The sequence below is a fragment of the Humulus lupulus genome, chromosome 8 (genome assembly GCF_963169125.1).
Source record: "Humulus lupulus chromosome 8, drHumLupu1.1, whole genome shotgun sequence".
NCBI lineage: Eukaryota > Viridiplantae > Streptophyta > Magnoliopsida > Rosales > Cannabaceae > Humulus > Humulus lupulus.
Genome location: NC_084800.1, coordinates 28,461,060 through 28,474,646, shown reverse-complemented (window position 1 = coordinate 28,474,646; position 13,587 = coordinate 28,461,060). Strand labels below are relative to the sequence as shown.

General features: G+C 30.6%; 2 protein-coding genes and 1 pseudogene across 2 annotated transcripts; all 3 read right to left on the bottom strand.

The window, feature by feature from the left end:
- Positions 1-951: 951 nt before the first annotated feature.
- LOC133795204 (stearoyl-[acyl-carrier-protein] 9-desaturase, chloroplastic-like) lies at positions 952-1,515 on the bottom strand (the record flags this gene model as incomplete). Its single annotated transcript, XM_062232662.1, is given in 1 exon segment — positions 952-1,515. A coding segment is annotated over 1 exon segment (564 nt), but the record flags the coding sequence as incomplete, so codon positions are not given.
- Positions 1,516-1,552: 37 nt separating this feature from the next.
- LOC133795203 (acyl-[acyl-carrier-protein] desaturase, chloroplastic-like) lies at positions 1,553-2,344 on the bottom strand (annotated as a pseudogene).
- A 1,580-nt stretch (positions 2,345-3,924) lies between these two features.
- Positions 3,925-8,282, bottom strand: LOC133796552 (protein IQ-DOMAIN 14-like). The gene is made up of 6 exons (XM_062234119.1): positions 7,617-8,282; positions 6,398-6,506; positions 5,810-6,247; positions 5,467-5,694; positions 5,017-5,145; positions 3,925-4,910 (listed from the first exon to the last, which is right to left on the bottom strand). The coding sequence occupies exons 2-6, from the start codon at positions 6,470-6,472 to the stop codon at positions 4,161-4,163; spliced, it is 1,620 nt and encodes a 539-aa protein (XP_062090103.1). The 5' UTR covers positions 6,473-6,506; positions 7,617-8,282; the 3' UTR covers positions 3,925-4,160.
- Between the last annotated feature and the right edge of the window lie 5,305 nt (positions 8,283-13,587).

Sequence of the window (13,587 nt, the reverse complement as noted above, 5' to 3'; positions counted from 1 at the left end):
TGTTGGAGCCTATTAATAATTGAAATTTTTACATAAAATATTAATTTTTGTTAAAAAATTATGTTTGTGCGGTTAATTTTTTTTTTTTCAATTTTAAGATTTTAAGAAATTTTTTATATTTTTACGGTTTTGTATTTTCACGTTGTTTTTTGTTTTTTTTATATTTAGTTAGTCCAGTGAGTTATTTTCAAGTTACTTTTCTTAAAAATGACATGTTTGGCATTGTTTTCTGTTTTTTGTTTTCAAAGTTGTGTTCTCACAAATAAAAACAGAAAACTGTTTTTGTAGTTTTCAAAAAACAAGATGTATTTGGTTAATATTTTCTAAAAATAATTTTTTAGTTTTATTTTTTTAAATCTTAAATAAAATATTAACAAATATATTTACAAAGAGAAAAATATTTAAAAAGTTTGTAATAAATAATGAGATAAAATAATTTGAAAAAAAATGATAAAAAATAAGAAGTGAGAAAGTAATGAGAGAAAAATTGAGAAGAGAGAAATTGATCTAAGAAAAAATGAGAGAGAATGTGATGAGAAAGAAAGTGAAGAGAGAGAAGTGAGTAAAGAGAAAGTGATGAGAGAGGAAATGACGAGAGAGAAAAAATGATGAGAGAGAAAATGATGATATATTAAGTGATGAGAGAGAAAGTGATGTGAGAGAAATTGAAGAGAGAGAAACTAATGAGAGAGAAAATTATGTGACAATAAATTATGTTAGATAATAATAAATAAATAAATGATGTGAGAAAAAAAAAGATCGACAAATTTTTTTTGAGAACAACAGAAAACAACTTTTTGTTGTTCTCAAAATTTTCTGTTTTCTATAATTTTGTTTTTAAAAATTATTTTTTGAAAACAACGCCAAATACCCACAACTTGTTTTAAAAAAACATTTTTTAGCTTTTAAAAACAAAATACTATTTTTTTTAGTTAAGGTGTAAAACACCATCTATATTTTCGTAATTACAAAACATGAGTGAATATTAAAAGAAAATAAGAAACAAAAAAGTGTATTCAGGAAAATTCTCTTAAAAGTTTGGGGAAGCCCACAAAGATAATCCTGGGCCTGGCGGACATCAGGGGAGAGCCCAGTAAGGTTGGGGACGTTTCATCTCGCTAGCTAGTGTTGGAAGACGAGGCTGTAGTGGGTGGTGGTGTAGATTCCAGTGCTGGAGGCAACCGTGGAGAGATGCTGGAATAGATTAGGATCACGGCCGTCGTACATGAAGTGAGCAGGCATTGAGATTTTTCTTCTCATCAGAAAAGCAAAGGCCAAAATCATGTGGTTTGGATCGAGCTCGAAAAGCTTGTCAGCTATTATGGAGTAACCATTTTCATGGCGCTTCTCCTCTGAGGCTATGATTCCACATATTTGGGCTAGCTTTGTGTTACTATATTGCCTTGCCAATTTGGCTGTGTTCCCATGAGATATTGCCGTTGCTCTTTCCTGAAATGATGTGTAGATCGTCCAAAGATATATATGGATCGATTTTGGTCCCAATGTCCTAAAGTATAATAATGTATACACTTGTATCAAAGTTATGTATTATTTATGAATCAAGATTTACTTCATTTTGTTTGTCGATATTCATGCTCTTGAGGTTTCGTTTCATGTCGACTCGACCGGAGAGGTCGAGATACTTGTTGAGAAGATCACCATGTCTCTTCTCCTCGGCACTCCAGCCTCTTCCCAAGGTGTTGGATCAAACCCTGTTTGGTCATGGAACACCTCAGTTCCTTTGAGGCCAGAATGATAAGTGGGGAGGGATTCTTCTGTGATCATATCTCCCACCAAAACCACTAAGTAGTCGTCTCGTCTTGAGCTCTTGGCTGGGGAGCTCTTGGCTTCGACCCTTTATCTCCTTCACTTCCTCATGGAACCCTTCCCACGTTGGATCAGGCAGAAAATCTTGGGGCTGCCATGCCAACACTCTTTTGCTGGTTTCAGAAGTGGCAAGGCAATAGCTTTTCCTCCGCCCATTTCTCCATCGACTTGAATATCTCCGCCTTCTCATTCTGCAATATTTCTCTCGTCTCTGACCTTTGTGCCCACTAATCTATACGTGCACCCAAACTACACTTACTGTACAAACACATATGTTTCTACTCTTATCACAATCCATTCAACAAAATTAAGATTATCATATATATAGCTTAATCCTACATGAATAATTTGACATAATAATATATAATACTTACATGGAACTAGAACAGGGCCGGAGTCTGTTGAACCTCGAAGACTTTATTAGTTTAATATTACTATGGGGTGTTACTACAGCACCAGCCATACTTCTCAGCCTTTGATTTGGTTTAGTCTTCTTTCTTATCTTAATTGGCTGCATCTCAGTAATTAAAAGTGCCTTATATATATAGTAATTTTAATTACTGATCAATGAATTAGCAAAGCTGCTGGTGTTGGTTATACACTTCTCTTGTGTGAATTTTTCCAAAAGTTACCTATTCAAAATTTTCTTCTAATTGATTAGTAGTTACACGATGGCTTAATATGGTAATAAAAGGTGGAGCAATACTAGTTGCATTTTGGGAAAAATTCTTCCTATGGATAGATATGCACCAAGCTATATAACTTCTAGTGTATAGGTAATTAATTAATGATACTATTATTATTATAAATTTTTCCTCATCCTTAAATATAGGGTAATTAATAAGTGTTCAAGCACTATACTCTTGGTTTGAATTTTTGTCATTTATTAGAGTGTAAGTACAAAAAAACTAAGCCACACTGTTCAATTGAAATTGAAATTTTATCTAAATTTTACTAATTATTATTATTTCTTGAGTGTTGCTATTTGACATATTAAGGTGTCCAATAACATATAATTTGACACTTTATTATTGGTTAGTTATACTTCATAATACTTATTAAATTTTAATAGTTAGTATGTTAACTTTTTGTGACGTGGACACTAATAGTGATCCTTACCGATTCTCTTATTTTTTCACTTACACATTTCACTCATTACACTTTGTTAGTTGGAACTATTTTAACTCTTACCAATGAAGAGAGCAATTAATCATTGTGTAAAGGAATCAAAGACATAAACCTCTTCTTTCATTATGGCCTTCGTTGAAACTTACGTACATATAATAGCTGTACATACAGTCCATCATCGTTAGGACATACATGTAAGAACTATTTTAACTTTTCTGCTAGTCATTCAGAAATCGATTCTTATTAATTGTTGTGGGATTAATATGTTCTTTCTCCAGAGTATTTTTTCTTGAATTGAGTCTTGCAACTAGTGGACTTCCTAAACGCACTTTGTTCTTAAGAAATAAATGTGTGTTTGCAAAGGCAAGATATATAAGTTGATCGAGTACAATGAAATAGTGGATCATGAGCTGGAAAGGTATTTACTTTAGAATACTACCATGGTATAAATAAAGAAAATACATGCATATGAATTAATGATGATGACTACATTTCTCTTCATGAACAGGTGGTTTATTAAATTCCCTTTATTAAATTATTTTCACTTTAAGTTCTTTAAATGTAAGAAAAAAAATTACCTTTAACTAAATTTTCTGTCGTTTTTATGTTTTACTAATTATTTTAAGACACATTATTTATTTATTTAATATATATTTAAATTATTTATATTTTTTTTTTCTAAATTATATTAATACTATAAATAAATATAAGAAAATTGGGACAGCCGATTTTTTTTGGTAAATGTAATGTATGTAAGATGGACTGAGTTTTACGTTTTTTCATGAGATTTCACTTCAAAGCCAAGCCAAGCCCACCGACTGGGCATAACTCCTTTCTCTCTTTATATCACATTGATGCACTTTTTTAATTAATTAAAACAATCGACAAAAAAGATAATTGAAATTACTCAATAATAAAATTTCAATTAATATCTACCAACAAATTAATAGAAACTACCACATCAAGAGGGAGGGAGAGAGAGAGCAAGTCTTTATTTAAACAAACCAAAAAGAATAGTTGTCATGATATTTTTCCAAAAAAAGGAAACAATCTGTTACATCCAATTACTCAAACCATCATATTCCTAAATTTTTTTCCTTATTATTTTACAACACTATTTTTTTAAGACTCAAACTATCATCATACACTCCATGCAAAGATTGAAAAAACACAGGGAAAGAAGGTTAAAAATATAGGAAAAGAAATCACACAAATCGGTTAAATGGTTTCCTTCCAACGGCAGCTGGCAAAGAAACAGATGAATCCACACTCATATTCCCTACAGAATGCACAGACTGGTGCTGGTTCTGGTGCTGCTCTAATGCCCTTGATGAACCATTATCCTTATTTGAGAAAAATGAGCCTTTGTTCCACTTGAATGATCCAATGCCTTGTGTCAGTGGGAAAGAAAGCCTTCTTTTTGACTCGCTGCTTGGAGTTGCCATAAACCTCTCCTTTGGATTACTGCTAGCTCTCGCTTTCGCCTTCGCTGAAGCTGTTGAATTCATGTAGTTAGGAACTGAGAATGGTGGGCAGCTTGTGAGACTGTCATCATCCTTTAGTGGGAGGTCGAATGGTGATCCAGCTCCAACACTGGCTCTTGGTCTAGAATACTTTGATGTGTGAGCCGCCAGTGGAGTTCTGCCCGATGGTGGTGTTCGCATTGGTTTTGAAGCAGGATATATGGTTGATCTTGTTGATCTTGGTGTTGGGGTATCCATGGTTTCAAATGCAAAATTTCGCTGCTGCTGCTTCTGGGCACTACTAGATGGCGGTCGCACCTCTGAATTTGGTCTTGGAGGAGTGAGCTGAAAGGTTTTCATGACATTAGTGGTTTGAGGAGGATTAGATGGAGTAGGCAACTGCCTCTCTAGCCAGTTATACCACCATGGAAATCCCCCAGCTCGGATGTCTGCTAGAGGCGTTTGAGCAGATTTCGGACTGGCTTTCCACAACTGTAACGTAGCCAAGTGAGGAAACAATAACAGGAATCAAGATATGAAATTTGACCATGAAATTGAAAATAAAAATGGAATCTTTGGTACAAGGCAAGTAGCATACCTGGTGAGAATATGCATATGCCATTGCTCTTTCTCTCTTGACAAGTGCCTCAACCTTTCTCTGCATCCTTGCTTCTATTTCCTCCTTTGTTAACACACTATCATCCCAATCATCATTGCCTGTCTCCGACTGTACCCGAGTTTCCAATCATTATTAGTGACAGAAACAAATTAAACAAGTACTTTTTTTTTGGAGTATAACTAATGGCAGTCTAGTCTGACACAATGACAAATCACTGTTTTGAAAAAGTATAGGTTCATTTGGAAAGAGGGTATTTTGAATGAGACTATGGATTAGTGAACTGTTTAGATTGCAGACTATTTTGTTTCAACTTCCACGACACAAATGAATCATATTTACTAGACATAAAGGATGTTGTTGGATACAGCCAGAAAGTTCATGAAATTGAAAATATATGAAGCTGCTGTAAATCAATAAATCTGAACTTACATTCCATTTTCCAAATATACTGTCTGCTTCCTTGTCATTTTTATATTGAGCTTGACGTCTTGCTTGGTTTTCTAACATCTGGATTCTCCTTGACTGAATCTGCGACTGGACACGCACCAAGAGCTGCATATATTTCATGGCATTCAACGTCTGGCGCTTCACACTCTGTCCTCTCACCACTCCTTGAAGCCTCACCAACCCCTTAAGAGCTCTGAAGCTCCTTCTAGCCTGTTAAACAAGCATAAGAATAAGATGATGATGATGCTGATGATGCTTATGGACTTAAAAGCTTTCATTTTGCGGTCGTGTCCTCAGATATTTTGTAGCTTAAGTATAAACTTACCGTGTAACCTCTATAGGCTGCTTGGATCTTAGTAGCCGAAGCATGATGGTGCCTTAGAGTAGGTTCAGGTCTGTAGCTGTTCTCCCTATGGTGGTGTACAATTCTGGGGGATGGAGGTCTAGGAGAAACAGCTCTGGGAGATGGAGCCCTTGGAGAAGGAGCTCTAGGAGAAGCAACCCGAGGTGATACGACCCTTGGAGAAGCAGCTCTGGGAGTAGCAACTCTTGGAGGCGGCCCAAAAGATGAAGTTTTGGGCTGTTCCTCAGGGGATAAAGGAGTCCTCAAGGTTACTCTTTGTTGCTCTCTTTCATAATCCCCAAAGATTTTCTCAATGCTGCTAGGCTCTCTGAAAAGTGGAATGAAGGAATTGGTGTCTCCATGCCTAAGCTTCCCTACACTCTTCTTCTTCTTTTCCTTGCTGGTTTTCTTCTCAGAATCCTGTAACATGACAACTTTCACTCATCTTGTATTCTGTGACTACTTTCTCTGTTCTTTACAGCATTCTAAAGACTCAATTTAGTTCTTAGAACAAGGTTCAAATATCACATTCATTTCAACAAAACACGTACATAAAGTGAATCTACTTACATTTACTAGCTTCTCCTTGGAGTGGGGTGTAAAAGCCCTCTTGATTGCAGAAAACCAACTTCCTTTCTTTCCCATATTCGTAGCATTAGTGTTACTCCCTAGCTAGCAGCTGCACAAATCAAAAGAAAAAGGAAAATGACAATTCTGAAAAACATTTTTTAAATTTTCAAGAAAAAAAAACATTTTTTCATTCCCATGCATGATTATGACAAGGCATGTAATATGATTATGTATGAGAAAGAAGTACCTAATAGTAAAAATATCCTCGAATTTAGTTGATTCCTTTTCACTAATTATGCATATCAAGTCAAGCAGAAAGAGTATGATATGCTCCTCTGACATATTCCAGAACACCATCATCAATTCATCATCAATCATCCATATGAAAAACTCAAAATACCAACTATGCAAGTACCCACAATATGCTCAAAAACAAGAGTGGAGATTGAAAATTATTTTAAGGTTATTTGAGGTTGTCAGCTGCCAATGAATAATAAGAGGAATCTTCAGAATCGACTCAATTATGGTCATATCAAACAAATATCCCTTTTATGCATCCAAGAATTTGAGGTCAAAACCCAAGGATATAATATGCACATATGCATATCCCAACAAACACAACGTGCCAAAATTATGATCACCCTATAGTTAAATAGCCATGAATTATTAGTATCATTTATTGTTATTTATCTGAATGAGAAAATACAGCAATTTATTAGATTATTTTCATGTATTTGTAGGAGTAATTGGGACAACAAACATAAATTAGAAACCACCCAAAGTTCAATTTGGAAGCATATGGACACATCACAGAATACAGAGACAGAGTTCCTAGTGTTCACGAGTCAAGGTATCAAAATTTTAATTTTTAAAAAATATAAATAAAAAAAGACAATAAGGGATTTCTTAAAAACGAAATTATACTCCAAAAAAAAAACATCATATGACAACCTGAAGACGAGGGATCCCAAGAAAAAAATATATTTATTTATTCTTAATGAAAGATATTATTAACCTACCTCGAAGATAACACAAAATCACTTATTTTTCTCCCCAACTTTTTCAGTGGAAATAAAATTTAAAATAGAAAAAAAAATCTCATGTTGGGATCCAAAACTAAGAATCACCCATACCTGACATACCAGCTTAGAGCATGATGATATATTGTAAGGAACACAATTGAGAAAGAAAAGAAACACATAAAACATAAAAATCGTACCTTTGATGTAATAAAATAGTTGAAGAGAGAGCTGTGGCTTGAAAAAGCTGGTAAAAGGGATAGCAAAGCAAGAAGAGGGAGAGAAGGAAAGAGAGAGAATTGAGATGTGGGTATTTGAGGATTGGGGCTGTTATACCTCCTCCTTCCTTCTTCTTCTTCTTCTTCTTCTCCAGCTCTGCACCCCCTCACCTAGTGCCTTCTTGCCCTGTTCTGTTCCCACCTTTCCGTCCGTCGTGGCTTTTGACAAACAATTCTATTCCTCTGTTTAATATTTAATATCATATTATTAGTATTAGTGATAATTTAATACTCAGTAACAACTATGCCTCTCTTATTTGATCAAGCTTTCTCTCTCCAAGACTTCAGACTTTAGAGAGGTTTGAATTGGGATTCGCTTGCTTGTGTGAATTTTCTTCCTTTTCCTCTTTGCCTACCTTTCACCTTTTGTGGGATTTATAAATAATAGTAGTAATAATAAAAATATTGAGGAGGAGAGGAGAGGAGAGGAGAGGTGTTTAAGCTTTCACAATGATTATGATGAGAAAAAAAGAGGAGATGGAAAGGAAAGAGGTTGGGGTTTGGGTTGGGTTGGCCACTTTCACACTCAAGTGCGGCCAAACTTCAACAAACTTTACTTATTTGGACAGCAAACAATTCCCACTTCTTATACCTACATATACTTTTACATATACAATTCATTATACGTATATATGTACGATTAGCTAAAGCTATAAGCTTTATTTTGTTACGTTATAGGAGCATAGCACTTTTGTATTATTTTAATTTATTTGTTTTATCAAAGGAAAGGAACATATATATAATGATGAGGATGATGATCCAAGACTAATGAAAAAAGATTCTCATTCTAGAACCACGCGCTTTTGTCTACAAAGTAATGTACACGCGTCAGCGTCAACCTACCTCTTCTTTTCCCTTCTACTTCTTCTAAACTACCTACGTATGTTCCCCTCAAAAAAGAAAAAAAGAAACTACCTATGTTATGTGACCAGCCTTACCCAATCCTTTAACAAAAACGAATCACTTTTTTTTTTTTTTAAATATTTATTATCACACATTATACTAGGGTTGAGTATTGGATGGGTTGATCGGGTTACAAGGTATTTTTACCCGTCCAATGTCATAATCGGGTTAGCAAAAGTGACCCGTAACTTGTCCAATTAAGAAAAAAAAAAATTTTTAACCCGTCCAATAATTTGGGCGGGTTGGTTGGATTAACCCGCCCAAACCGAAATTGTATTTTTTTTTACGGGTTGGTCGGGTCAACCCGCCCAAACAAAAGTGATATATATATATTTTTTTTTTACATTTTTGTAATTTTTTTCTTTTAAATACTAGTACTAATAGTGTGAAGTTTATTTTTTTAAGCTTAAAACAATATTTTAAATTATAGTAAAAAAATTAAAACAAAATTTAATTAATTTATATATTTATTTGAATATATTAAAAATAATAAATTTTTAATTGGGTGGGTTGGGTTATATTGGGCGGGTTGATAATTATTTTCAACCCGCCCAATGTAACAATTGAGAGATTTAAATTTTGATCAGTTTATTCGAGTTGCGTTTTTTGGCGATTTTTTCAGATTAGTTTGGGTGAATTATTCAGATTGAGCGGGTTATAAAAATACCTCATTATATTTCATTATCTTTCGGGACCAATCTCACCTCCAAACTCGTGCACCAATATTTAATGTTTTTTGTTTCTTTTTGAAGAGAGAGAATATGGGAGGTGTCCTATGACCCTAAACCAAACATTATTATTTTTAAACATTTACCAATATCACAAGTAGGAATAGAAAGGAGACCTAACCCAACATCTTCTAATTTTCGTGTCACCGATCAATATTTACTAACTGTTAGAGTATTCCTGGTAAAAAAAAATGTGGGCACATTCAACGAATTATAAAACACATAGTTAAAATTTTAATAATGAAATTTATAATTCTTAAACATAGATTGGGTCCACCAACGAAGAAAACCATACATGTCAGTGCCAACATGGAAATTATAATAGACCACTCTTGTCATCATGTTACTGCTATTCTCTAGTAAGATTCAACCCATGAATGGCTAACAAGAGATCACAGTAGGTTTTCATGCCAGCACCAGGCACCAGCAATGGTTGCACTCTAGTAATGTTTGGTTGCATAAACCAGCCAAATGACAATGATACATGCTAGCTAGAAAGTGGTCCATAATTTTATCATATAAAGAGAGTAAGTGTAAATATTAATTCTTGGAAGATAATTCATTGTGTTTTTGCTTTTTTATATTACTTTTCTTGTTTTGGGATGGATATTCATATGCATAATACTTCTGACTTTATATACGGAAATGTTGGTGAAACAGAAAGAGCAGAAAGTAAATGAATTATTATTGTTAATAGGCAAAATTTGAAAATATATAAATAAATGGATGTAAAAAGTCCACTTGGTATCTATGTGGCACCTGACCAATAAATGCGTATTTAATATTTCAACAAGATAGGATGAATTCACAGTACAGAGGCTCATCAATGACTTTAATTAATAATCTATGCTTTCATTACCAAATCTATAATCTACATCCCACACCACACACTTCATTCTCTCAAACTATACGTTATTATTTTGTAGGAATAACTATATGAGTAAGGACAAGTAATAATTTTCACCAAAACCTATTTAATAAAATTTATTTTATATAAATGTGATTGCTTCAAAATCTTACTATATAAATGTGTGTAATATTTTGATATAAATTGTGTGTGCATGTATTATTACTCTAAATACATATTAAAAAAAGATGTATTTTTTTTCTTTTGTGAAAATAAAATAATTTAATGAAAAAAATCATAATGTATTAGGACAAAGAAGAATTTCGTCCTATAAATTTATTGTCCTAAATATTATGCACAACTAATCTAATATCAAATATAAACTAAGAAACCTCTTAAGCTCAAAATTGGATATTAAACTCAAAATATTCTCTTAACAAAGTTTTGAAATTAATGAAATTGACAAAAGAATTGCCTGATTAAGCAATGTGACCTTTTGTAAATCCAAAGAAAACCATAACCACAACATCAAGCTATAAATCCAAATGAACAAAATGAGTAAGAGAGAGACGTTAAGTTAGCATTAATGGATTGAAAGTGTACCTTTTGAAATGACTAGAGCAAAAGGTAATAACAAGCAACAACAATTTATCAAAGTTACTAACTTTTCTCATGGATTGACCAAAAGTAGTAGCAATAATGGATGATATATAAACAAACACTTTTTAATTTTCTAAACTAAAAATTTAATTAGCATAGCGCGTGGATTAGCATAACGGATAGTAATTAAGGGTGAATGAGGAGAAATGTGATCAAATATGAGCCATTGATGAGAATAGAAAAAGAAAATAAAAAATGAAGGGACAGGATATGATGAGTACTAGTCTCAGTCTCTACTCATTGTTGTACGCCTGTCGCATTATAACATTTGTCCCCCCACGTGACCTGACAATTAAACCAACACCCCCAACTCGTCCCCACAAAAAAATATTTAAAGTCAAAATAAAAATGTATTTTTGTTCAATTAATTTCACAAGTTTTCTCTAATTTTAAGATTTTCATATACATAAATATATAAAGATGAGTTTAGTTTTAAAATTATAAATATTATCTATAATTTTAATAAAAATTAATTCAATATTTAAAAAAAATATATAATAAAATAAATTATAATTTTATAATATTTATATCAATAATATAACATTTAAACTAAATATTGACATATATATATTTACATGACTACATAATATATATAATTTATAATAATATTTAAAAAAATTAATAATAGAAATAAAATAAAAATAAAAAAAGTCATAGTGCAAAGAGTAATATACATGCATCAACTATTTTTAGTTTCTAATGTATCTCGCTATGTACTTTAGTGAATTTGATGTAGAAAAAGAGCTTCAATCACTTGATAAAAAATAAACTACCACACAAATTTATAAGATAAAAAAATAATATGTATGCATTTATTATTTTTAAATAAATATGATTTAATTATTTAAATTATCATAAAATATCTTAAAAATATTATATTTTAATTAATTAATTAATTTTTGTTTAAGTTTATGTTTATTCTAATTTTTAAATTTTGCAATAAAAATAAAATATTATATATTATATGTTTAATATAATATTAATATTATACGTTAATTTTTTGTTTAAGTTTGTTACTAGTTGATATTATATTATATTATATTATATGTTTAATATGATATTATTCTAATAAGTGTAGTTTAAGTTTAATTAAATTTTATTTAAGTTATTAAACATATGCTTTTATTATTTTTAAATAATTATCATTGTAAAATATATGAAAAATATCTTATTTTAATATGTTTATTTATTTATTTAATTTTATCTAAGTTTAAGTCATGTTATAATATAAAGTTAAATATAAGAATATTTCGTTTAAGTTAACAGAAAAAAAACTGTTAAAACTAATAATTTATATTGTTTACATACTTTCCATATAGAATAGATATTTTAAATTCATTACATGTTACAAATTATAGCACAATGCGCAGTCCATGAGGAACAATACCACCACTATTTGGTGGACAAATATCTGCATGTATTATGTATACAAGTTTTTGGCTTCGAACCCACAACTTTGGTACAAAGCAAGAAACCATCACCATTAGGGCAAACAAACGGTGGTAGATCTCATGGTATATAAATATGTATTTAAATTACATTACATATATCTAATTTTTATATGCATTTTTTTTAGTTTGATATTATTTTTGTCATTATAATCTTTTAAATAATATCTTTACTATTTTTATTTTTTAAAATTTTGTCCACACTACCCATAACATTAATATATATTTATAAAAAAACATGAAAATTAATCTATAAATGTTAACGGTATTTGCATTTGATGTATGGCTATTGTTACTTTTCATGAAGAAAAAAAATGTTGAATTTTAAGAGAGAAATTATATATATTTACAATTAATATTAATTGTAGCACATACAAATATTAATAAATAAATAAAAAGAAGCCATAGCCAGTGCGAAATAATTTTTTTCTTTTCCCAATTGCTCTTATTTTATTTCAAAGGTGATTTGTGGGTACCTCGTGGGGTATGCCATTTGCGGTACTGCCCTATTATTTTATATATATATACTATAATAATTAAAGATTAGAGAAAAGTAACAAAAAGTTAAAATAAAAAGAAAAGAATTGAAAAAAAAGATGGCATATAATTTAGATTCAGCTGTCTTTATGAAAGTTATTAATTAGCTAATAAAAAAGATGCGTTAAAATTAAAGATAAATTAACAATATCCTAATCATTATCAGAAATTAAGACCAAATTATTAACTCAACCATTATAATTTATATCTTCTATATAAAAAAATGTGTATTTAAAAGTTTTTTTTTGTTTTAACGATTTTTTTTTTGTTAAATTTAACAAAATATTACAAATATTTAACAAAATATAATTTTAATACCAATTAAAAATAAGAGACATTATATTTGCACCTTAAAATTTAATTAAGACACCTCATTTTATTAAATATTAATGTATGATTTTTTTTTTGTCAACTTATGTTCATATTTTTCTATTTTTTTCAATGTCATATTCTAAAAAATACATATAAATAATATATATTTAAAATATTTAAATAAAAAAACATAACAAAATTAAATATAAAAACTTGTTAAAGTAAAAGTTTTTTCTAAAAAAATTATACATTATTTTTAAAATTTTTTTTATGAAAATAAGATAAAATAAAATTATTGAAATTAACAAAAAAAATTAAAGAATGTCGAAAAAAATATTGAAAAAATTGTTAAAAATAATAAGGTGCATATATATAGATATATATATTCTAGAGGTGTAATTATAATACTCTTAAAAATAAATATTTATTAATTATTATAATAATATTTAATACAAAAC